This window comes from Zootoca vivipara, chromosome 1 (genome assembly GCF_965207765.1).
Source record: "Zootoca vivipara chromosome 1, rZooViv2.hap1.1, whole genome shotgun sequence".
In the NCBI taxonomy this organism is placed as follows: Eukaryota; Metazoa; Chordata; class Lepidosauria; order Squamata; family Lacertidae; genus Zootoca; species Zootoca vivipara.
The window spans coordinates 51602090-51625810 of NC_142582.1; the positions used below are offsets into that span (position 1 = coordinate 51602090).

At 44.2% G+C, this 23721-nt stretch overlaps 1 protein-coding gene across 1 annotated transcript in view; it reads left to right on the forward strand.

Annotated features, from left to right (window-relative positions):
- The window catches only part of PLEKHG3 (pleckstrin homology and RhoGEF domain containing G3), a 50359-nt gene that overhangs the window by 7690 nt on the left and 18948 nt on the right, over positions 1 to 23721 (forward strand). Inside the window, exons 2-7 of the mRNA XM_088663397.1 lie at positions 16029 to 16393; positions 17201 to 17301; positions 18709 to 18778; positions 19043 to 19089; positions 20254 to 20404; positions 22120 to 22251. Coding sequence (XP_088519523.1) covers positions 16029 to 16393; positions 17201 to 17301; positions 18709 to 18778; positions 19043 to 19089; positions 20254 to 20404; positions 22120 to 22251 — 866 coding nt within the window. The remainder of the gene's footprint in view (positions 1 to 16028; positions 16394 to 17200; positions 17302 to 18708; positions 18779 to 19042; positions 19090 to 20253; positions 20405 to 22119; positions 22252 to 23721) is intronic.

A 23721-nucleotide genomic window follows, 5' to 3' on the forward strand; every position in this document is an offset into this window, starting at 1 on the left:
AGAGCTGGACCATAAAGAAGGCTGATCTCCGAAGAATTGATGCTTTTGAATTATGGTGCTGGAGGAGACTCTTGAGAGTCCCATGGACTGCTAGAAGATCAAACCTATCCATTCTTAAGGAAATCAGCCCTGAGTGCTCCCTGGAAGGACAGATCGTGAAGCTGAGGCTCCAATACTTTGGCCACCTCATGAGAAGAGAAGAATCCTTGGAAAAGACCCTGATGTTGGGAAAGATTGAGGGCACTAGGAGAAGGGGACGACAGAGGACAAGATGGTTGGACAGTGTTCTCGAAGCTACGAACATGAGTTTGACCAAACTGCGGGAGGCAGTGCAAGACAGGAGTGCCTGGCGTGCTATGGTCCGTGGGGTCACGAAGAGTCGGACACGACTAAACGACTAAACAACAACAAAGTCTCCAACAGTAATAGGTAAAGCGGAAGGTGTGTTGTGTTTGCTTTTAATTAGGGAGGCATTTACCGTGCATGAGAATTTAAGAGCCAAATTATTTCATGATAAAATGGGTGATCTTGATAGTGAGATCTAGTGTTATTATCTTTCCCTGGCAGGTATGGGATGATAGATGTGTTAAACGGACTGACAACCAGATCGCAAACAAGTTAAGCTGGTGGACTTGGATTTAGCACTGCTTAATCCTAATGCAGTATTTTGAATATACTTGTTTATTGATAGAATTGTTCAGGGCCATTCCACTCCCCAACCCAAACTGGGGATCCTAGGCCCAGAAGTGCCCCCACTATGTAAAAAAAATGAGGATGTGCAGACTTGCACTGGGCACAGATTGTATAAAACTGCTGACTGCAAGTATGGTGTTGAACAATATACAAATAGCTTAGAACATTCTAACAAAGCCTTTTAGAAGTTGTGGCAATGAAGTTCAATGATGCTTAAAAATAAGCTAGACTTGTCCAAGGGCCCAAAGGGGTAGCATCAGACTTCTGATGACCTGCTTCTTGAGAACACCTTTGTGCCATTCATAATTTTCTCCATTGTTATGTAACTGAAGAGGTAGACTGGAGATGATGCATTCAAACAGGGCCACCCTTGATTTTGTACATCAACTTCCACATATACATGGAAGTTGTTTCTTGTAGGTCATAGTAGATCACAGTGCACACAGCAGTAAAAGCTGCAATTTGCTGACAGAGCTAAATGGGCAAAGTACCAAAGTGAGATTTTGCAGAGTTGGTTTTTAAAAGGAGAGATCCCTTTGAATATACTGGATCTAGAGAAGTCCCCCTGAAAAGGTCACATTCCATGTCTGTTGTGCCTTTGAACTCATGTTGTTATGGGCTAATGTTCATAGACTGGTCTAACAGATGCAACTTTCACCTCAACTAAGAATTTTTCTGCTTTGTAATTTAAGGGTAGTTGCAGCTGTCAGTCTCTGCAAAATAATGGATCACTTGTTTGAGACAGGATCTTATGGTTAACAGGTACCAGAGCATCTTGCAGTTCACCTCCTGCCTTAAGGCAGGAATGATCACCCATCCACTCCTTGCATAATCCAGACCACAGTGTGCCACAAGCTTAGTGCCAGGGTGACTGAGGTGTCTTATGTAGACTGTGTAAAATTATCCAGATGCTTCAAGTTAGTGAGCCAAAGCACATATTGCAAGGCCTTCTAGTTAAATGTGATGTGGACTAATATTCCTTCCAAACAAAAGGATAAGATGTTCTTTAGTGTTTCAATAGGTTGTACATTTCTGTAAGTTTCCTTGGTATTTTGGTTGCTAAACAGAAAAATTTAACCTGGGGCTTCTCCATTCTGCTGATATCCTTTAGGGATGCATAGCAAAAGCTGAAATTGTTCCATGTGAAGCTCATTCTGCAGGGAAATGGAGAAATCTAGCTGCAAAGCCGGACTATTCAGCCTCCCCCTGAGATATAGGGAGTATAAAATTGAAGGCACTGACCATTCAAATCTTCCAGTGAAATCAGCAACAGAAGCAACAACCCCATCAGACTTCTTCTTTTTTTAAGAGGTTCTTGTTCATGGATCTTTGGAAATGCAGTTATCATTTCTGCACAAAGATCTCTTCAGTGGTGCCAGTAGCATTTGACAAAAAGAAAAAAGATTTTCATTGTGGTGCTGGTTTGACTTGGTGTACCATAGCAAAGGAGAACAGTGATGCCATCTGTCATCCTTGACTGAGGTGGGAATAGTAAGGGGGGTTGGGCTGGGCTGGAGTTTCCGCTGCTCCTTGCCAATAACTCTGACCAAGCTGGTTGTGTCCTGGAAAGGTTGCACACTGCTCTTAAGGGTAAAGTTAGATCTAATCTGGCTGGCTGCTTCCAAAGTAGCAGAGAGATTGAAATCTGCAGATTTTGACAGCCTGCCGGGAAAGGAGCAATGGCATTCTCTTCTCACGGGATGGATTTAGATGCAAGGGATCAGAGCTAACTAAAAGGAAGGAATGTGCATGAGGTATACAGATGGATAAGCAGAACCGGTATGCTGCGTAACTTTCCAGCAATCAAGCGGTCTCTGCGGGGGTGTAATCCTGGGTGGGTTGCTAATCTGCTCAGTGTATCTCAAAAGGTCAGGAAGAGCTCAGTGGATGTAGTGTCATGGGTGGCGCTTAAAGGTGACATGAAAAGGATTCTAAAAATTCCACAAAGGCATTTATTCTTGGTTGGGCAGCAGTGTCTTAGGAACATAATCAAGGTTTAAGCTCCCATGGTCACAGATCACAACCCACTGATAAAAGCATCTGCTTCAAAAAAAACACACAAACTTGTACCAGCAAAGGGTCTCCCTGCGCTTACAATAAGTCCATGAACCCACACCACTTATCAGCCTTTCTCCTCTCCCCTCCCCTCCCCTCCTGCTCCCTCACACTGGCCCAGTGAAGGATCAGTGGAAATATTTGGTTTGAATTCCAGTGCAAATATTTGTTTGAGACTCTAAACAAGCCTCTGGAAAGGTCTGTCTGCTGCTACTGTGCAAGCATGGAAAAGTAAAACTGGCCATAATCATCAAAGAAAAAGGAATTTCTTTAAACGCTTAAGATGAAAGGGCCCTTCAGACGAACATGGAGACCATTTTACAAAGCGGCAACATGCCAATATCTGCCTGGCTGCCACATGGGGACGTGGATGAGAAAGTTATTGCACTTTCTCACTCTGTGTTAGAGAGCTGGGAAAGCCAGGTAGTGATGTAATTCTCAGCTTCCTTTGGCAGTATGGTATGCAACCATCTTCCTTCCTGGTTACATGCACACTGTAGTAATTTACATAGTAACACAATTAGTGAAGTATGAACTCAGGATGAATTTAGAGTGCAGAAGGTGGGTGTCTGGCTGATGGAGGGGGGTGATTGTAGCAGGGGCCTGACCCCTGCCTGCTAAAGGGGAGGTTTAGCTAAATGGCTATAGTGAGGTTCTCCTCCCCAGTCATTCCAAACATGTCTTCAGAAGCAGTGTTGGCTGGTGCCTCTTGGGACTGGTAGTGAGGAGGCAGAGAGGCCAACAAAAGGTGCAGGCAGAGTCAGTGGACAGGCAGAAACAGCTAGTTCTGATTTTGCCCCCTAGATTCATTCCAGTTGAGTTCCACAAAGGTAATGCTGACTAAGCAGGAGGGAGCTGGCAAGCAGTGCCACCCCCTGGGCTGGTTGTAAGTACGAAGGGAGGCAGGCAGGTGGGAGCTGGCCAAGAGCAGTTTCTTTATTTCACAAAATTTATGTATCCCATGAATGTAAGAGAACCTCTAAGCGAATTACAAAAGTATAAAACATAACATGAAAATTATTGATAAACAGGTAAAAATAGGCATTTAAGGTACTCAAAAGATGATTGACATCACCAGTAGCTAAAACTAAATAAAACACATGTTGCTTCTGCATGTCTGGAAGTTGGGAGGCTGCTGGTGCAGTGCCCCGTTTGCCTTAGTAGGCCAGCCAAAAGAGTTGGGAACGTTTCCTGCCAGCCAGAATGGAGTCTGGAATTGGGAGCTGCAGGCAGGAAAAACAGTTGGCTTTTTTGTTGTTGTTCAGTGAGGGGCTTGGAGACCCTTGGTTCTTTCTGTCTGGAGACTACACCATTTCCATTCAGGCGACTGTAGTGGCTGGTTTAGAAACTTAGTTCAGATTGTGCCCCTAAGAAAATAAAAAGTAAGAGATGTGTGAGCAAAGGCCAGATGGAACGTCCACAACATGCCCTTCATCTGTGGCGTTGGTTCCATCCAGTTCTGGCAGGGATTTGATAAACATTAGCCTGCTGTTTGTGGTGAATTTCAGAACTGGTGAAAGCTGCTAAACTGGCTCTGGAAACGCTTAGTTTTTAGCAAAAAACAACAAGTAAAGGCCTTGATGGCTTTTCAATTTGTCCGCCTCATTGCAATAAAGGTCAAGCTGGGAACTGAAACCCTGTAGCCCAAAGAGGCTAGTGTAATCCAGGTTGGAAAAGCAGATATATATCTGGTTTATTTGTCCTCTCTGAAGGCTTCTGAAACTGTGAGTTTCAAGGGATAGGAGGGGGGAAGTATTAGTTGTGGCCGCTATTGCATAGAGCAGGCATGTCCAACAGGTAGATCGTGATCTACCGGTAGATCACTGGACGTCTGTGGTAGATCACCAGTAGATCAGTGGCTCCCCCCAAAGAAGCTAAAAATCTTTGTCTCCCCTAAAAAAAGCTCAACATCTTTGCCCTGCACCCCTAAAATGACCTGAACCACCAAAAAACAGGGTTTTCCTTCCTAAAAAAAAGCTCAGCGCTGCGTTCCTCTTCCCTAAAGAAGTTCAATAACTTCTATGTGAACCCCCCAAAACAGGGCTTTCCTTCCTAGAAGAAGCTCAACAACTTTGACCTGAACCCCAAAAAAGGGGGTAGATCACTGCCAATTGTTAACTCTGTGAGTAGATCGCAGTCTCTTGGAAGTTGGGCACCCCTGGCATAGAGTTTTGAAACTGCATTTGAACGGGAAGGTATTAAGAGTATATAATTGGAAGGATCAGTAGATGAATTGTTTCTTAATATGTCTTAACTGCCTTCTGGTATTCACAATTCAGGCAGGGACTTGTAGAGTGGTTATTATAAAATTAGCATAGGGTAACAGCATAAGGTGGAAGGCAGGAAAGTAGCAGGCATCTCTGCAACCAAATGAAGATATGGAGCAGTGGGGATGTAGTTACACTTAATCCCTCCCATTGCTGTTTATAACGTTTTAAAAAAGAATTAGCAAAAAACTCACCTTGGAGATCTAATCATGGATCTCTTGCCATCTCATCTAGTTTGGCCCTTGGATATGCATCTAGGAATGTAAACTGTGAATGTAACAAGTGTTTCAAAGAGGTACAGTCATACCTCGGGTTACAGATGTTTCAGGTTGCGCATTTTCGGGTTGTGCACCGCGCCGAAACCGGAAGTACCGGAATGGGTTACTTCCGGGTTTCGACGCTCACGCATGCACAGAAGTACTAAATCGCGCTTTGCACAGAAGTGCAGAATTGCGACCTGTGCGTGCGCAAATGCGGCGCTGCGGGTTGCGAACGTGCCTCCCGCACGGATCACGTTCGCAACCCGAGCGTCCAGTGTATATGAAAAGAGAACCTGAGATAGAATGGAATAGACCACATGTTAATATAAATGAAATTAATACAAGAATGAATTTTAAAATGTTGGGTTAATGTTACATGAATAAAATAGTACAGTTATATAGTTAAAGATAACTGTACTATTTTATTCATGTAACATTAACCTAACATTTTATTATTATATGTATAGTAATTCATTCTTTTTTAAAAATTGTCTACAATGCAAAGCTTATAAACAATTTATAAATATATTTTAAGAAAGAGGTACACCTGTTGGGGATGGGCTGCAGCTACCTGTTGAGTGTCTGCCTGGTTTTGCCCCTGTGACATGCATGAAACAGTCCTCAGGTGGTTGGCAGGCAGTGACTGAACACTTCTACTTCTGGTCCCATTACAGACAGGGCTCTCTTTGAATGTGAGTCCCAAAGTTTTTCTTTTTGAATATCTTTGCCTCTATTTGCAAATATTCTGGGGAACGTTGAAGCCAAAGGATTCCACCCTTCATCACAATACATATCCCACTGAAGCAAATAACTAAGCAACCTAGAATCTTTTGGCTCACTGGCAAATCTTGGTCTTTGATCCTGATTCCATGTTCTTAGCGCTGGAGAAATGTGGAGAATCTGACATGCTGGCAGAACCGGTTTCAAAAGTTTCTTATGAAACAATAACCCCCCCCCCTCCCGGGTGTCTGCTGCCCTTTATCTTCCAAGTCTATGGCCGCTTTCATGTTAACGAAAATTATGGCTTCACTGCTGATTGGCAATTCAGGAGAAGAGTTCCATGTCCACATGTAAGATAAGGTGTGGCAGGTGCAGTTATAAGAAGAGAGGCCTCCAGGTACATTCCATGTTGTTTCAGTCATTATTAGCTGTTCTTCCTGTGAGTCAATACTGAACCCTGGACAACTGAGCTCTGTACACATCCTGCCCCCCATCCACAATCTTGTGGTTAGTCCCTTTCTTTCATACTGTTTTCCTGAAACCTACCTTCCCATTTCCTGCTTAAGTTAAACTGCACAGTTAGCCATTGCAGTGCTTTACAATAGGTACTTGATATTACGGTATTTGGATTTTACATTACTGTTATCCTTGCTATAGAGCTTGGATGATCCTAAACCTTAAAGGGAAAGGGACCCCTGACCATTGGGTCCAGTCATGACCGACTCTGGGGTTTGTGACGCTCATCTCGCTTTATTGGCCGAGGGAGCCAGCGTATAGCTTCCAGGTCATGTGGCCAGCATGACTAAGCCGCTTCTGGCGAACCAGAGCAGCACATGGAAATGCCATTTACCTTTCTGCCAGAGAGGTAACTATTTATCTACTTTCACTTTGACATGCTTTCGAACTGCTAGGTGGACAGGAGCAGGGACCAAGCAACGGGAGGTCACCCCGTGGCGGGGACTCGAACCGCCGACCTTCTGATTGGCAAGCCCTAGGCGATCTGGTTTAACCCACAGGGAAATTATCCATAACCCTTACATTTATCCTATTGTATTGGCTAGCTTATTAGGACTCTTTCGGCACAGAAGTTCTAGCTTCGGTATATGAAATAAGGGTAGATTAGAAATCCCATCTGACTCCAAAAATTCAGATTCCTGCCTGATTGACAAAATGAAAGTCATGCACAGTGATGTGGGTTTTTTTTTTTTAAGGAGACAGTTTTCTGGATAATTTTCAGATGCACTAAATTGATTGATTTAGAATGTGTATTTGACTTCTTTTTAACGTTTTGTTTACTAAACGTGTGCTATGTTGATTTACATGCCTACAAACATCTCAGCCGATTTTACCAGTAGCTAAAAGTATTTGAACTGTAATATTTTGATTAAGAAAAATATAACTGAAGGACACTTAGCAGTGCAATCTTATGAATGTTTGCTCAGAAATAGGTCCCCTAGTATTCAAGGGGGCACATTGCCAGGCTAAGTGTGCATAGGATTGCTGCCAGAAATGAGGTTCAAATGAATTAAAACTAATGCAAGGATGTACTTGGAAATTATTTTTATTAGAATACTGTACTTAAATATTTTTTACTAAACACATATGTTTAAGATACAACAACTCAATAGTGTATATACTTACATTGTTTAAGTTTTAAGGGAAAGGTTAAAGCACTGAGAGCTGCTAACATACTAATCTTAATACATTCAAAGAGCCATGCATCTTTATTTGCTGGGTTGTCTTTCTGTGATAATCCTACAGAGGCTCTTGTGGGGTGGCAGGGTGGGGGAAGGATCCCCCCAATTCACTCCCTTCCTGGCACAACCCCTAGTGCCATCTCCCAAGCTGGTCTGGGGGGTCCTGGCTTGAGGAAGGGGGAATTAGCAAAATTCTCTCTCCCCCACCCTTCAGCAGAAACATCTTGTGAGCTGAACTCTGCTGGCAGGAAGTCTGGAAACAAAACACACAGACATTTTTCCTAGGGGTCGTCACTTGGAAAAGAAAGTTAATTACCCCCTTGAATGTGCCTCATTTGACTGGTACTACAGTATATCCATTAACTATATTTGTAATGTTATGAAATAATGTAGTTTTAGAAATGGAAAATGTGTCACTGAAAAAATATAGGAGTGGGATATTTGCCACAATGGAAACTTTTCTGCCCAACATCCATGGATAGGTGTAGTATTACAGTGGAGTCTTGCACATTTTTGCAGAACTCGTAGATCCAACTTATTTAAGTTTCACATTCTGGTAATGTGGGTGACATCAGTAGCAATGAAAACTAGATAATACAGTTTTACAACCCAATGCAACTTCCTGGATTAAGTATTTATCTAGATATCTAAGAAAAAGAGATATTCCTGGTTGTTGTATTACTGGAAGTGTAAGAAAGGGAAGTTTCACATGCTGTGTACCCAATCTGAGGTGTGACCTGGCTTACTATCTGCTATAATGCTGGCTGTTATAATGAGATAGACCTATGAACTGAGAGGCATAAAAATTGCTGTTGGATTTTTTATTGACATATTGGACTTTGATACCACTGTGAATAAAGGAGCATATCCTGCTTCTTCTAAGCAGATGACAATGCTGCAACCTTCACTGTGGCCACAACTGGTATGAGAATATGCTATACATCATATACTCACTGTGAGATTGTCTGCACACACTGCTCCTAGCAATACTGTATCAGACGTCATCATGATCTTTGGGTTCAACAGGTTGGTTGTATGATCAGTGACCACAAAAACTTTATAGTGAAGCCACAAAAAGAATTGCTTCTTACATAATTCCTAGCCACTTGAAAACAAAACAATGGATTCACTAATCGGAAGTTTCGAGTCTGGCTTGGTGGGGGTGACTGCTAATCTTACATTATATCTTATCCACTGGGTGGTGCTGTGGCCTTTGTCTGGCTCTGAACCTCCTAAGCAAAAGGCAACAGAATTAGATGAAAGTGAGACTGGTATTTTTAAGGTCATGGGCACGTTCTTGCTTAAAATGTATGTGGATAAAGGATAGATGATTTATATAGTGCATCACCAGTTCGTGATAACTTGTAAGTTAGATTTGAATGGTGTTCAGCAGCTTATCGTGAGGAGTGAACCAGGCTATCAAGTACTTAGGCTTTCAACAAGTTTTGATAAATTCCCTCACCAAGGACTCCTAAGTATTGGCTTATATGTGGGAATGTTTGTTGAACATCTAAAGATGTTGTCGCATGTTTGTTTCATCTTTCATATACAACTTCACAAATTACATCATGTTGTTGGTGTGGCTGTGGAGGCACAAGGGTTGTTTTTCTGTTTATGATGGGAGTGTCCTCTTGTACAGAACTATGAGTGTATCTGGGAATTTCTGCTGTTTGTAGGACTCCTGTTCAAATAACTCAGCAACTTTCACTTTTCAATGTATGGGATGAGACACAATAAGAACAAAACGTGGCTGTTGGCAGCAGCCAGGATCTCTATTTGCACGAAAATGGAAGACAAGGATTACAGATTTCCCTATGGCATAAAAATGTATGGAACATTGAGATAGTGGGGGAAATAGTGCATAATTGGAATGTTTCCAAGGGATTGAAAACGCCAGAACATTTCCATCCTGTGTGAGGAGAGTTCATTTCTTACACTGCTACAAATAGCCTTCAGAACATTGTAGCGATACCAACACCTAAAATATGGCATACTGTATGTAAGGGTGTGTGAATGTTTTATATATTGTTTCTCTCTATTGTGATTTTGTATCAACTGAGAAAATTTGTTTATAGTCCCTGTCATCCCTGGTTAGGTTGCACTGTATGGTGTGTGTGTGTGTGTGTGTGTGTGTGTGTGTGTGTGTCAATAACAATGATAAGACAATGGGATTGATATTGGCTCCAGTGCTTCGGCAACTTGCTCATAAGTGACTTGGAGTTTGGAGTGAGCAGTGTGGTGGCCAAATTTGCTGAGGAAAACAAATTGTTCAGTGTGGTATAACAAGGGATTGTGAGATCCAAAAGGGTATATCCAAACTAGCTGAATGGGCATTAAATTTGCAACTGCAATTCAGTGTAAGCAAATGTAAAGTGATTTGCATTGGGGCAAAAAAAATCCTAACTTCACATATGGGCTGTGACCTGTTGGTTCCTGACCAGGAAAGAGATTTTCGGGTCGTGGAGCACAGCTCAACAAAAATGCTCCCAGTATGTGGCAGAAGTGAAAAAAGTGGATTCAGTGTTGAGGATTGTGAGGAAAGGGTTTCAAGATAAAACTGCTACTATCATATAATTTTAGCTAGGAGTATAAATCAGTTGGATGTATTATATGTTCTAAGATTGTTCTTTGAACAATCAGATACCATTTAACTTTAAAGATGAGAATTTTGCTCTACTTAGGTGTGGTTAAGTAAGACTAACCTGATATTTCTTCAGACATATTTCAAATGAGGAATGATTTTACTTTTTCAGTCAGCAGTATCCAACCTATTCAGTAATTGTTATTGAGTTACTCTGCAAAGTATCTAGAGAATTCCTGGAAACAAGACCTTTGGACAAATCAATGTTTACAAACTTCTTGCCTTACCTGGACTTGCTTTTTTTAAAAAAAACCTGTGAGCTTTATCTCAGCAAAAGTGAAAATAAAGATGCAAATGTTTTTGCTAGATAAAGTCAAGGTCTTGCAAGTTCAGCTTTCTGTTTCTATCAGCTCTCTTAATCAAATGCCTCTGAAAATTAATAAGGGGAAAATTTGCCTGCAGCATCTGGCTCTGGGATAGTTACTGCCTATGACCATGGAGGTTTCATTTAGCTGCCTTAGCTAATGGCTTCTGATTTATTCTTTCTGAATTTCTCCAGTCCTTCAAAAAAGTCACCTGAGGTAAAAGTTCATACAACAGGGTTCCATCTTCAGACAGTACATACACTGGTCAGACTTGAACCTACTGCCAATCAACTTCAGGGGTGTTCCAAGTTCTGGCATTACGAGAGTGTGAGAAACATTTATCTTAGTGTTGCGTTCTCACTCATATTTTATGGAACTCTTATTATCCCCCCTCCCCCCCCTTGAGTTTGTTGGTTTAGAAAAACAGACTTTCCTTGTAGGAAGGTGTTAGATGCCTTTGGTTTTAGCCCACAATCTGGTGCACACTTCCTTGGAAGGAAATCCCCTAGCAGAAATTGGGACTAACTGAGCAATCCTTTTGTTGAGTAATGCTCGCTGAGGGGCTTTAGCATATGGAAGAAACCCCACTATGCTAGTGGAACGCAATATATGCTGGCAGATCATTTCACTGGCCTATCTGAAGTATTCTGCCCGTGAACATGCTCTAAGAATGGGTAAAATGGGGTGAAGCCATGGGCAGGACAGAACAGCAGCAAAGGAACACAATTACAGTGGTACCTCTCAAGACGAATGCCTTGCAAGACGAATTTTTTGCAAGACGAATGCATCTTGCGATCTGATGGTGACTCGCAAGACGAATTCGTTTTGTGAAAAATGCGTCTTGCGAATTGCGGTTTCCCATAGGAATGTATTGAAATTTAATTAATGCGTTCCTATGGGCAAAAAAAAAAGAAATTCCAGTGCATTCCTATGGGAAACCGTGATTCGGAAGACGAATTTTTCGCAAAACGAATTGACTCGCGGAACAAATTAAATTTGTCTTGCGAGGCACCACTGTGTGCCATATTATGCAGTCCTCCAGGCCACACCCACACTCCCATCAATGGTGTAACTTTACACTAGCCTGGCTCAGGGGCGTAGCCAGGATCAAAATTAGGGGGTAAGGGGAAGGGCCAAGGCATGGGGGGAGGGGCCACAGTGGGGCAAGGAAAGCCATGGTCGTTCAGGGGTGAGGGGGCGCCAGGATCGGGCTGCTCCGACCCCCTCCTCCCCCTCCTCGACAGGCAGGATCAGCCTGAAATCGGGCTGCTCCGACCCCCTCCTCTCCCTCCGCGATCGCCGGGGCGGGTGGAGGGAAAGCCAGCCAAACGCTTTGCGCGGCTCTGGGGCTTTCCCTCCACCTGCTCCACAGCCAGTCAGCTAGAAGGGACGTCTCCCTTCTCCCTGGCTGGCTGTGGGGCGAGCGGAGGGAAAGCCAGCCAAACGCTTTGCGTGGCTCTGGGGCTTTCCCTCCACCCGCCCCACAGCCAGCCAGGGAGAAGGGAGGCGGCGGGCAGCGGGGCAGGCTGGCCAGCGGCCCTGCTTCTAGGGGGGGCAACTGCCCCTCCTGCCCCCCCTGCCCCCCCTGCCTACACCCATGGCCTGGCTCAAGAAATTTCCTTCTCATTAAGTTGAGTGGGAGGAGGGGAAATACCTTTCCCCACATTGACTCCTCCTACCCCAAAACACCATGTGCTATGCTTATTCGTGGTATCTGAGCTCTCAGTCTCAGCACATCACTGTAGATGTATAAATTCCACACAGGGAGACCATCTCTGGTGATAGGCCATGTAAGGTGGGGCTATATTTGCCTGGTTGTGTACACTTAGGGCTCATAAAAGGGAACCTTAGGGAGCGGAATTATGGGGAAAGGGCACATTGTGCAAACACCCTTTTTCCAGGACACACACATGGGGACTGGAGCACATGACTATCACTTCTCCTATCACCCCAACATGTTCCTCTCCTTTGATATATTAAAAATTGCAGAACAGCAGTAGAAATCAGAACTCTGCTAGATAAATTAAATAACGAAATAATACAGAAACCAGAAAAAAATCAGGGCAGCAGTTAAATTGTAAAAAAGGAAAGGGAGGGGAACCTTGTCTGGCTCTCAGATGAACAATAAATATGGGGCACAATTTTTCACACATTCAAAGGCTGAGCCCTTGGCATTTGGAATGGGGTTCTAGAGTGCAGCACTGGCAAAATGGAAGCCCTCCCTTCCAAGAGGATCTGCAGCTCTCTGCCCCAACAAATACCCTCTTCTATCTCTTGAGGCTCCCACTTTTGGATTGTCCTGCTCTGAAAAGTAATAGACACTATAGGCGTTGGTCCTTCAGAATGTGGGCTTTCCTATAAAGTTGTGCACATTTTCTGTTTAGTCAGTCATATGAGCTCCTCCAGCTAGTCTGCAAACTGTTGTCAGGTTAAGTGGTTCTTAAATAAACAGCACTTTAGCAGGGAAACTCAGGCCAAGCAGGTTCCCAGATACTTGGCCAGAAACACTTCCTTTTCTTTGGTTTTCACTGGTCTGCCTTTCAAGACAGCATCCATCCCTTTTGCATCCAGTCTCATGGCTTCAGCCTGCCCTTCTTGGATAGAATTTCTGCAGCTGTTAACCAGCCTTATGCCCTATGACAGGCACCCCCAAACTTCCAGGGCCGTCTTGAGCAGATCGCGCGCCCTGGTGCTGAGGGGCGGAGATCGCTCCGCCGCCCGCCCCGCCCTTGCAGGGCGCAATTGGTTTCCATGCGGCTTTGCCGCGCGGCGCCCTCCTTGCCAGGCCGGTGCCCAGCTTACCAGCCCCCCGCCGTGGTGCACTGCGCCACCGGCGGTCTATGTAGAGCCAGCCCTGCAAACTTCAGCCCGCCAGATGTTTTGGACTACAATTCCCATCTTCCCTGACCACTGGTCCTATTAGCTAGGGATCATGGGAGTTGTAGGCCAAAACATCTGGAGGGCCGCACTTTGGGGATGCCTGCCCTATGATATGAGCAAAGGCTCATGTCTTCCAAGTCATAAAATGAGAGGCCTTGGATTTTTTGTTGAGGAAAGCTTGTTGCTTCTAGTGTGGAATCAAATGAGGACGTCAATATTATGTCACCACATTCCAGTGCGTCCCTCTACACAAGGAACCCTTAATTGAAGGTAGAAGGTGTGTTGCCTGTCAGTGATGAGCTTCGGGGATGATGGGTAATATGTATGTTGGTGCATACAATTGGGTGCCCCGTGTCAGAGGGAAATAGGTCCACCGTGAAATCATGGGAACTCAAGGGCATGTTAAGAGTTAAGGAATTGTTGAAACTGTTCATGGCAGTGTTGTCGTGGTGTCTGCTAGCAGTGTGGACATCCAGCTCTCATGGTTTTTGCAATTGCAATGAACCAACTTTTTGCAGTTGGACCCCCAGTGTGTTTTTTAAAACTACTTTTAATTTTGGGTGTATTTTTTAAAAATCCAAAAGAGAAGCCTTTTCAAAAGAATTAGAAACTGAGATTTAAAAGAGCACCCCATTCTTGTGCATGTGTGACATTTAGTGGCAAACATAACAAGCATACTATTTATTTGAGTAGATAAGTTTGAGTAGTACACAATGCAGAAGTATGCAGTTACCTCTTAGAGGCAATTTTTATTGTTCTAAGTCTTCAGAAAGTCCCTACGAGGTTCCCGATTTCAGAGTCACTCAGTGTCAAATTTGGTAAAATCCCTTGGGATGAATGGCTTTATAATGCCATGGCTCCTAGGACACTTTGAGGGATGGGGAAATCCATGATTAGAGTCGGTGCTATTTTAGCAGCTTGCCAGCACGCAAAAGTGTTTCCGGACACTTCCAAGCCAGACCAGCTGTGTCCTCTTTCCTCCCTCTCTTGTTTATGTGGGAGGAAGTGTGTGTGTCTCAGCTGAAGTCCTCAGTGGGAAATGAGGAGCCAGATTTTGTTCTGGGCGTGGTGTTCATATGTAGGAGTGTTGGGGGGTGGGGGAGAAAGACGTCAGCAGCCTCCATACCTTCAGGGTTCAGAGGCCGTCGCCGCCTTCATTTGGCAGATTTGCCACCTGCAGCAGCAGCAGCAGCAGCACAGACAGCCTGGCAGACAAACGAGTGAGGGATGTTGATCTGGGAGGAGAAGAACACGCTGGAATGGCTTCCATCGCAGATTGTTAAGCTGTTTGGTGAGGAGTTGGGTTTTCCTTAATGAAAAAGTGACACACACAGCCCTCGTTCAGGTACTAGGACTTTGTGAAATGGGTCTAGGAGCAGGGAATGTTTCCTCCTGGCAGCCAGAAGGAATCTGGATAGAGATGGAAGTTACAGCGGCTGACAGAACACGGGCTTGTTGCCACTCGCTTGTCTACCTGCTTGGAGCTAGTGGAGAATGCCAGGCAGAGTTACGCTATACCTTTGAAGGACACTCAAAGTGCATTCCTGCCCTCCAATGAATTCTGGGCAATGTAGTTTGTTCAGAGTTGTTATAACTCTGTGAAGGGTAAATGACAGTGCCCAGAATTCGTTGAGGGAATGAATATGTTTCAAATAAGCTTTAAAAGTATAGTGTGTAGGAAGAGGCTGTGGCAGAGAGCAGGTCAGAGTCAGAAGTGGAGGCTGGAAAGGAGGGAGGCCCAGAGGCAGAGTGGAGGCAGGCTGCTGAAGATGCCAAGGGGTCTCCCCTTCCTGCTGTGATCAGCTCTCCTCCCTCCTGGTCTTCCAGAACATGCAGAGGAATGAAGAGGTCAGATCAAAGAGAGACAAGACATAGGACCCTCAGGACAGGAGGAGCCTTAGAGAGCGGTGGAGAAGCAAAGATCCTTCAGTCCTTGCAGCTGCCTCATTTGGGCAAGACCTGCTGGGAACAGTTGCTGTGACCACTAGGGCTGAGATGTTTTGTTTCTTTGAATAAAGAGTTAACCTCACAGACGCTTTGTGAGTTATTGCTGAACTGCTCTCGGCTTCCGCCTTGAGAACACCTCACTTGTGGAGTGTTCTGGGCACTTAGTCTTCAAGAACATGTTTATCATCCTTTCATATGTATAGTGAAAACCTAGCAGAAATCATTCATTTCATGAGTGCTTCCGTAAATATACATAACATTTATAGAGCAAAAGATACATGAACTATATGTCTCCTTGGAACATACTCCTAGATAGTACAAAAACTCTGCTGATATGTTTTTGCACCAGTTAATAGACATGCTTTATTTAGGAAATAGCTGAATTAGAAAGCTGGAAAATGTTTAAATCAATTATGAACAGCAGCCCTTTCATCCTGGTGGTTTTCACTTTGATTAAAATTGCTGTTCCCAGCAACTCCCTCTAATTTATGTGTCAGGTATAATTTGTGTAAGATGAACCTTAACATTTCAGGATTCCCTGACAAAACTTTCTCTCCATGCAGACTTCCCTCGGTTCCTGCTTACCCCATCTCTTGGCAGAGATGACGTGGTTCCAACTTCTGCTGCCTCAGCCATGAGCTCTTCAGAGCACCCTCTGAACTATCCGCCTGCAGCCCTGACCAATGCTAGCCACATTATGGAGGACTGGAGCGATGTGGCCCAAACTCCTTCGGATGCTACCTCACTGAGGGCTGGACTGCTGCACAATGCCAACAACAATGCCTCCTCAGGGTCCTGGCGAGGCCTGAAGAGCCCTTCCCTTTCTTCTTCTGTCTCCCATTCCAAACTAAGCTACCTGGAGCGTGTGGTCTTGGAGATTGTGGAGTCGGAACGCATGTACGTGCGGGATTTGCGAAGTATCATAGAGGTGAGCGTGCCCATAATGCTTGCCTGCCTGAGAGGATTGAGTTAATTCAGTTCACTGCCGCAGTGTGTTCTGTCATATAAGGGCCTCCCATCTTCTGATCTGGGCATTAAAGATGTCTTCTATCTAACCGTAGGAAAACCTGGCCTGGGCAGAAGATTAGGAGCAGGTGCCTGCAGGCCTTCCATCAGCCTTCAGGCCAAGAAAACCCCTCAGTATTTTACTGTGCAGAGTCCTTGTGCTTTGCCCTCAGCAGCGAACTTCACACACTGTTTCCCAAGTGGGAATGCACTGATCAATTTTTTTCCAGACACTTCCTGCCTGCCACGTTGCAGTGTGTGAATGCAGCGCATTGTGTGCACTGCTAGGGACCCTGTTTATTTGCATGCTATGGCTGAAGGGCCAGGTAGTTCTGGTGCTAATTATTTCCTGGTTTAGAGTATAGAAAGGGCTGTTGGGACACTGTTTAGGCTGAGTGTAGGGAACAGAGAGTGTATGGTGGGAGCTGTGGACTGTGGATTATATTGGGGGTGGGGGTCTGAGGCCCTCTTGATGTTGGTGGCCTCCACTCCCAATTAGCCCCAACCAACAAAGTCAACTGTCAGGTATGATGGGAGTTGCAGTCCAACAAGATATGGAGGGACCCAGGTTCCCCACACCTGGGTAATATGGGAATTCCCTAGAACATTGCTTAGGTTGCCATTCCCACCACCACCACATGTTTAGGTGGCTGGAGCTTGGGGCAGTCTGTCTTATTTGCTTGCTTATTTTGCTACGTGGCAATACTTATGACACAATGTGACTTGGCAGAATTACTTGGCGAAGATCATAGACACTCAAGAGCTGCTTCTACGGCCAGAACAAGTTAGTGCGCTCTTTGGGAACATCGAGGATATCTATGAACTGAACAGGTGAGTGCGATGTTTGATCCCTATGGCTTCACTGGCAACTGCCCCTGCCCCACCCCTTATCTTTGTATTTGCCAGAGAGGACTGAAAATCTGTAAGCACAGCAGAAGGTACCCCCTCCCTAAATGGTCACAGTCCTATCATGACAGTGGGACAGGTTGGCGGGTGGCAGGAGACTCACTTGCTTTGCTCTCCCTTGCCTTCCTGCTTTCTCCCTGTCTGCATAAGCTCCACTGACACATCTTAGGCTGCAGTCATAGAATCGTAGAATTGTGGAGTTGGAAGGGACCTTGAGGGTCATATAGTCCAACTCCCTACAATGAAGGAATCTCAACAGTCTCCCATCCAATTAGAAACTATACTGGACCCCTTATCCCAATATCCCACTTACCTGGGATAATCAGTAGAACTTCTAAGTAGACGTCATTTAGGATTGCATTGTTGTTCATGAGAAGCCAGCCCTGTGTTTTGCACATTGTTGAAGTCTGCCTTGGGACAGGCATTTTCCTGTCACCTCTTTGCCTTGAACTTGAAATGCTTTATACATTTTATGGAAGCTGCTAGATGCAGATTAGTGCCTACTGATTGTGTTATCAAGCTGATGTTGGCTGGAGGGTTGGATAGTGTGGGTGGCAAGCTTCTGATAAGTTCTGTTCCTCCCTTGACCCAGCTTCCCCATTGCTGGAAAGCAGGAGCCAACATTTTTTCACATTTAGCCAGAAGGTTTGTCTCATTCTGAAAGTCTGCAAAATAACAGCATGGATGTTTGACCCTTGGGGTTTATTTCAACAGTCCTGGGCAGACATGGCTGTGGAGAGGAAAGTGGAGAGACAGTGTTGGTCTCAGAGCAGGGAAGCAACATCCTTCCCTATATGATGAAGCACTAAGGAGAGGAGAGGTCACAGGGGCAGACTGAGTTCAAATTGCTCCCGGCTTACTGGGCGTTCTTGGTTTTGTTGCTTGTCTGTTATGTGAATTAGCTTCCCCTACCGAAATTAAAAAGTTCCTTGGGGCAGAAATGAGCTCATAGCTTGTCTCTGCGAGACACTTTGGACAGTGGGGGAATAGTTGCTGGAGCAGCTAGTTGGCCATTTTAACCAATGAGTGCCCCTCTTTCTGTGTAACTGCTGCCTTGTGTTTTTGGCTCCCTGGCAACAGTGGAAGGGCTTCCCCTGTGCAGGTGGGTGCTGTGAGTACTGTTCCCAAATCTTTGCATGCCTTGAATTTTGCTTCTATGTTTGGGACTTGGAGGGGAGGGAAATGTTTGCATTTTGCCTCCCGCATGTACCCATCCTGTCCCTTGAGTGCCTATGCTACTGATATGCTGTGCTTAGAATATGTGACACATGAGGCTTCACCATGTGTGTCTGTCTGACTCACTGATTCTTCCTTTTCTCAATTTCTGCTCAGTGAGCTTCTGCAGGATCTGGACAGCTGCCACAATGACCCTGTTGCCGTGGCAAGATGTTTTGTGGACAGGGTAAGGAGATGAGCAGATACTGTGTTGTGGTAATCTCTGACTGTATAATGGAGTGTCACAATTCTGCTGCACAAGCCCTTTCGACACCCTTATTGGGTGCTTCCATTGAAGGTATGAGGGCTTAAACCAACAGTACATAGGGTGAGGTTGGCATTTCTTTTATACAGCTGTACTGGGCATGTTTTGAGAGGCAAGCTGAGATTATTGCTAAGTGAATATCCAGCCATCTCTTACTGATTGCTCTTTCTCTCTCTCCCACAACAGAGTCAGGATTTTGATATCTACACTCAATACTGTAATAACTACCCTAAGTGAGTATCCTTTGCAATGAAGGGAGAGCTGGTTTCACGGGGCCTTGGGTGACCCTTTCTTCCCTAATAACTTAATCTTTTTACAAATAGAAACCTCTGGTCAGCCTTTGTGGAGCACAGAATAGTTTGTAGGTCCTTTTTTTTAAAGGCAGCGTTCAGTGACAAGATAACCCAAATCTTGCACTAAAAGCAGCTGAATTCTTTAGACTGTACGTTTTATATTGGGAATAGCCACTGTGGTACCCCCCACATGTTATGGGATTACAAGTCCCTTCAGCCTCAGTCAGCATAGCCTATGGTCCGGGCTGATGGGACCTGTAGTCCAGCAACATCTGAAGGGCAACATGTTGTTGTTTGTATTACAATGGTATCTTGGTTCTCAAACCCCCAGGGGTCCATTCGACTCCTGAAATGGTTCAAAAACCAAGGCATGGCTCCCAATTGGCTGCAGGAGCTTCCTGCACTCAATTGGAAGCCGTGGAAGCCACGTCAGGTGTTCGGCTTCCAAAAAACATTCACAAACCGGAACACTCGATTCCAGGTTTGCGGCATTCGGGATCCAAGCTGTTCGGGAACCAAGGTACCACTGTATTATTAACTAACTTTGTATACTCCCTTCATCCAAAGATCTCAGGGCAGTTCACAGCATAAAAATACAGAATAAAACCACAAAGCACCTAATGTTGGCTGCCCTTGATTTATATAGTCTAGTAGAAACAGAACATGTTTATGAAAACTAAGCAAATTTGCGTGATTTATATACATCTGCTTATTTTTCACAAAAGTTTCTGCAAGTCATAGCAAGAGGCAAAGAACCAGGCAAGATAATGAAGCCCCACACCCGTCCTCAAAGTTCTGCTCCAGGGGTCTTCCTCTTCTTTCCCTCTAACAGGCTGACTTTCCAGGTTTCCCCACATTCATCAAAGAAAATTCCCTGTAGGAGAAACAGGATGTGCTATGTTGCCAAAGTCTGATTGCTTCTCTCTGTTAGCCAGTGTGGCTGTCAGTAGCTTCCAGATCTTGTTTTTAGACCCTTGCATTGCAGTCCCTTGTCAGGGTGTTTGAACATGCCTGTCCATCAACTTATCTTCAAGGGAAGGTGGGAGGTTCTCTGCTTTGATTTTCAGTGCTATTCATTATACCATGATGGGTTTGACCCTCTAGCTCTGTGGCGGCTCTGACAGAATGCATGAGGAACAAACAGCTGGCCAAGTTCTTTCGCGAGCGGCAAGAGCAAATCCGTCACTCGTTGCCCCTTGGCTCCTACCTTCTCAAGCCTGTCCAGCGCATTCTCAAATACCACCTGCTCCTTCAGGTAATATAGCAGAAAGCTAGTTGTGTTGTCTGACTTTGCAGCTTTGGGATCTGTGCGTTTCACAATCTACCCATTTTGTCTAAAATTCAACCATAAAAAATTATGTGTTCAAGCAAGTATCACCTGTCTCTTAGAAGATGTATTGACCAGCAGTTAAGTGGGAACAGTCGAGAACTAATAAAAGAGTCTGAGTATTTGCAACTATACAAATATCCTCTGTGGGTCACACATGAGTAAATATAGATTGTAGGAATTAGCTATACAAGAAAATGGTTTCTCAAAAATCTCTGCATTTCAAAACCAACTTTATTTCTGTGACGGAATCAGATTTGTATGTTACAGTACCAGTGTTTATCTGCTTATGCAGAGATAGGAGACTTTCCCCACTTGCATTATATTTTTCATAATTCAAATACATAAATAACAACAAAATTAATGTAAAAAGAGCCCATCTGTCCCAGCACCCTGTAATTGGCACTTAGCCTGTCAGAAGCATATAGGCAATTCATCATACCACTAAAGCCTATATCTTCCTATGCTGATTTTCATAAAACGATCTTGATACTGTCATATTTTAACAACAATAGACATAACATTTGAGTAACTTAATGGGTGTGCTTTTTAAAAATATAACCACTGAAATGATTCCACCCCTGATCTTTTCTCCAATTAATATGGCCATAATGGGGTCACGAAGAGTCGGACACGACTAAACAACAACAACAACAATGGCCAAATCCCACACAATCCTTTGTGTAAATTAAACTTGTTGCAGTAAGTTACGATTTCTTACTCGTATTTATCCAATGGACTGATCCTTCAATATGGTTCGGAGGGAAAAGACCAGGTCTAATTGAATTAGACCTAGAATCTACCGAGCAATCCCACCATAGATGATAATAGTCACCTTTTTGTACTTCCATAGGTGAGTGACCTTTGTTGTTGTTGTTGCTGCAATCATATGGCATCTTGCCACCATGTTGAAAAAGTTTATTGCATTGTTATTTTTAAAGAAAGCATGGGACTTTGGTTCCAAAGATTCTCCCCAAAAACCTATGGAAATTTCACTGATCCAGCAGAAGTTTCCATGAAAGGGTGAAGTGAGCCGCTTCTACCTACAGCTCCCGTGCCATCTTCCTAATCTGTTCCAGACGGTTTCCCAACCCTCTGGAGTAGAGTTTTGAGGACTCACAGTGTTGCATAGGGGGAAGAGGGATCAACAGACATTGTCTCATACAACCCAAGTGTTCACAGAAGCTTCCCCTGGGATCAGGAAGCCTTTTTCATGAATGGAAAGGGCTCCAGTGGAGACAACCAGTATTTATGTCATGAGATTTATGCTTCTTAAGGCTTTGGGGAAGGGCCATAGTTCAGTGATATGAGTATCAACTTCAAAAGCAGAAGGTCGCGGGTCTAATCCCTGGCATTTCCATGTAGGGTTGGAATGTCCTACCTACCGGTAACTCGAGAGACCTGCTGCCAATCACTGTGGACAGTTCTGAACTAGGTTGACCAATGATCTGACTCACTCAGCACAATGGGTTTTTAAAAATGGCTTTAAGTTATTACTTGGCCTGACCCTTGTGTACTTTCCTGGGCCCCAGAGGTTAGTAAACTGGGAAGTGGTCAAGAGACAACAAACTGATGAAATGGATAGGTGTTGGAGAGCCTTACAACTCTTGGCTTACCTTCTTGGCTGTGTGGTTTTGTCCTAGGAGATAGCAAAGCACTTCGACATAGAAGAGGATGGCTATGAAGTGGTGGAAGAGGCGATTGACACCATGACCTGTGTGGCTTGGTATATCAATGACATGAAACGGAAGCACGAGCATGCTGTGCGCCTGCAGGTAATTTGAAAGGGGAAAGTTGTCCCAGGTGTGGCATTAAACATAGAGAGCTGTGGCAATTCACAAGTAAGTGTTGCGCATTCACACTGGCTGATGCACCAGGCAATGGCACCTTTCACAACCCATAAAGGGAAATTCAAATTCCCTTAAATACGTATATGCAAAATGAAACTGACTTGCTAAACACGATGGCAACCATGTGTGTTATTACTATCTTTAGTGGTTTGCTCTCTTTCCTGCTGCTTCCTAGCACTACAACATTCCTTACCATGAAATGTTGCTAGCTAAAGGGATTTTTAAGATAGACCGAGAGATAAAAGGCATTTTTGGTGCAGATTCCCTTTTCCGCATTCCAGTTTGCAATGGCTAATTTCCCCCTTTTTTCAGACCTCAGTACACACATACACTGTGTTGTTTTTGCTGTGCTGTATCCCCCCCAATTATTTCAGTCACATCACAACAGCACACTTTTCAATGTCTTGTGCCATTCATTTAAGCCCTTTCATAAAATGTTTCACTTCATGACCCTTCCAACAATACCCATGGAGCTTAACATCAAGGAGATGTGACAAGACTCAAGCCTGGAAATCCCAGATGAGGAAGTGATTATCTGCATTTCTTTCCTGATGCTTAACAAGTTCAGGGACTGACCTCTAGTACTGAAAATCAATTTTTGGTTTGAGCCTTAACACAGAGTCCTGCAAATAGCCTCAAAATATCACCCCAGCAGGTTTTAAGTGCATTCCCAGTTTCCTTGCACTTCCTTATCCTCTCATCATTCCAGATTTTATTTACAGTATTCAGTCTTGCAAACACCCTTGTGAGGACTCCACCCTTATCAGCATTAGTGTCATGGAAATTTAATGAAAGTTTCCAAACATTGAATTTAATTTTTTCTCCCCTTGAGGTTTTAGAAGTGCATGAAGGTTGCTGCAGGTGGTGTTAGGCCTTACCTTTGTTTTCAGCCAATTAATTTATTTCTGCAGGGAATTTGAGCAAGGTGATGGTGGCACCCTATGGAAACAATAGGCAAGCTTTAAAATAAATACAGAAGTAATTTGAACTGGGGCAATCAATTCTTTAGTCATCTGCAATATACAGCGGTACCTCGGTTTAAGAACAGTCCTGTTTACAAACAAATCAGTTTACAGACTCCGCAAAACTGGAAGTAGTGTTCCGGTTTGCAAACTTTACCCCTGTCTACAAATGGAAACCAAACAGTGGAAGGGCACCGGATTTGGTTTAAGAATGGACTTCAGGAACGGATTAAGTTTGTAAACCGAGGCACCACTGTATTGGCATGAAAACACCCACAAATTGGAAACTACATAAGGATTAGAAAGAAAGAGCAAGTTACTAAAAATGAAGGGTTGCCACCTGTAGCGATTTGTCCAGAGCGAAGGAAGATGGTGGGAGCAAAATTCTTTCTAAATGACTATTTTTATGGGTTGGTGGTTTATATTACACAAG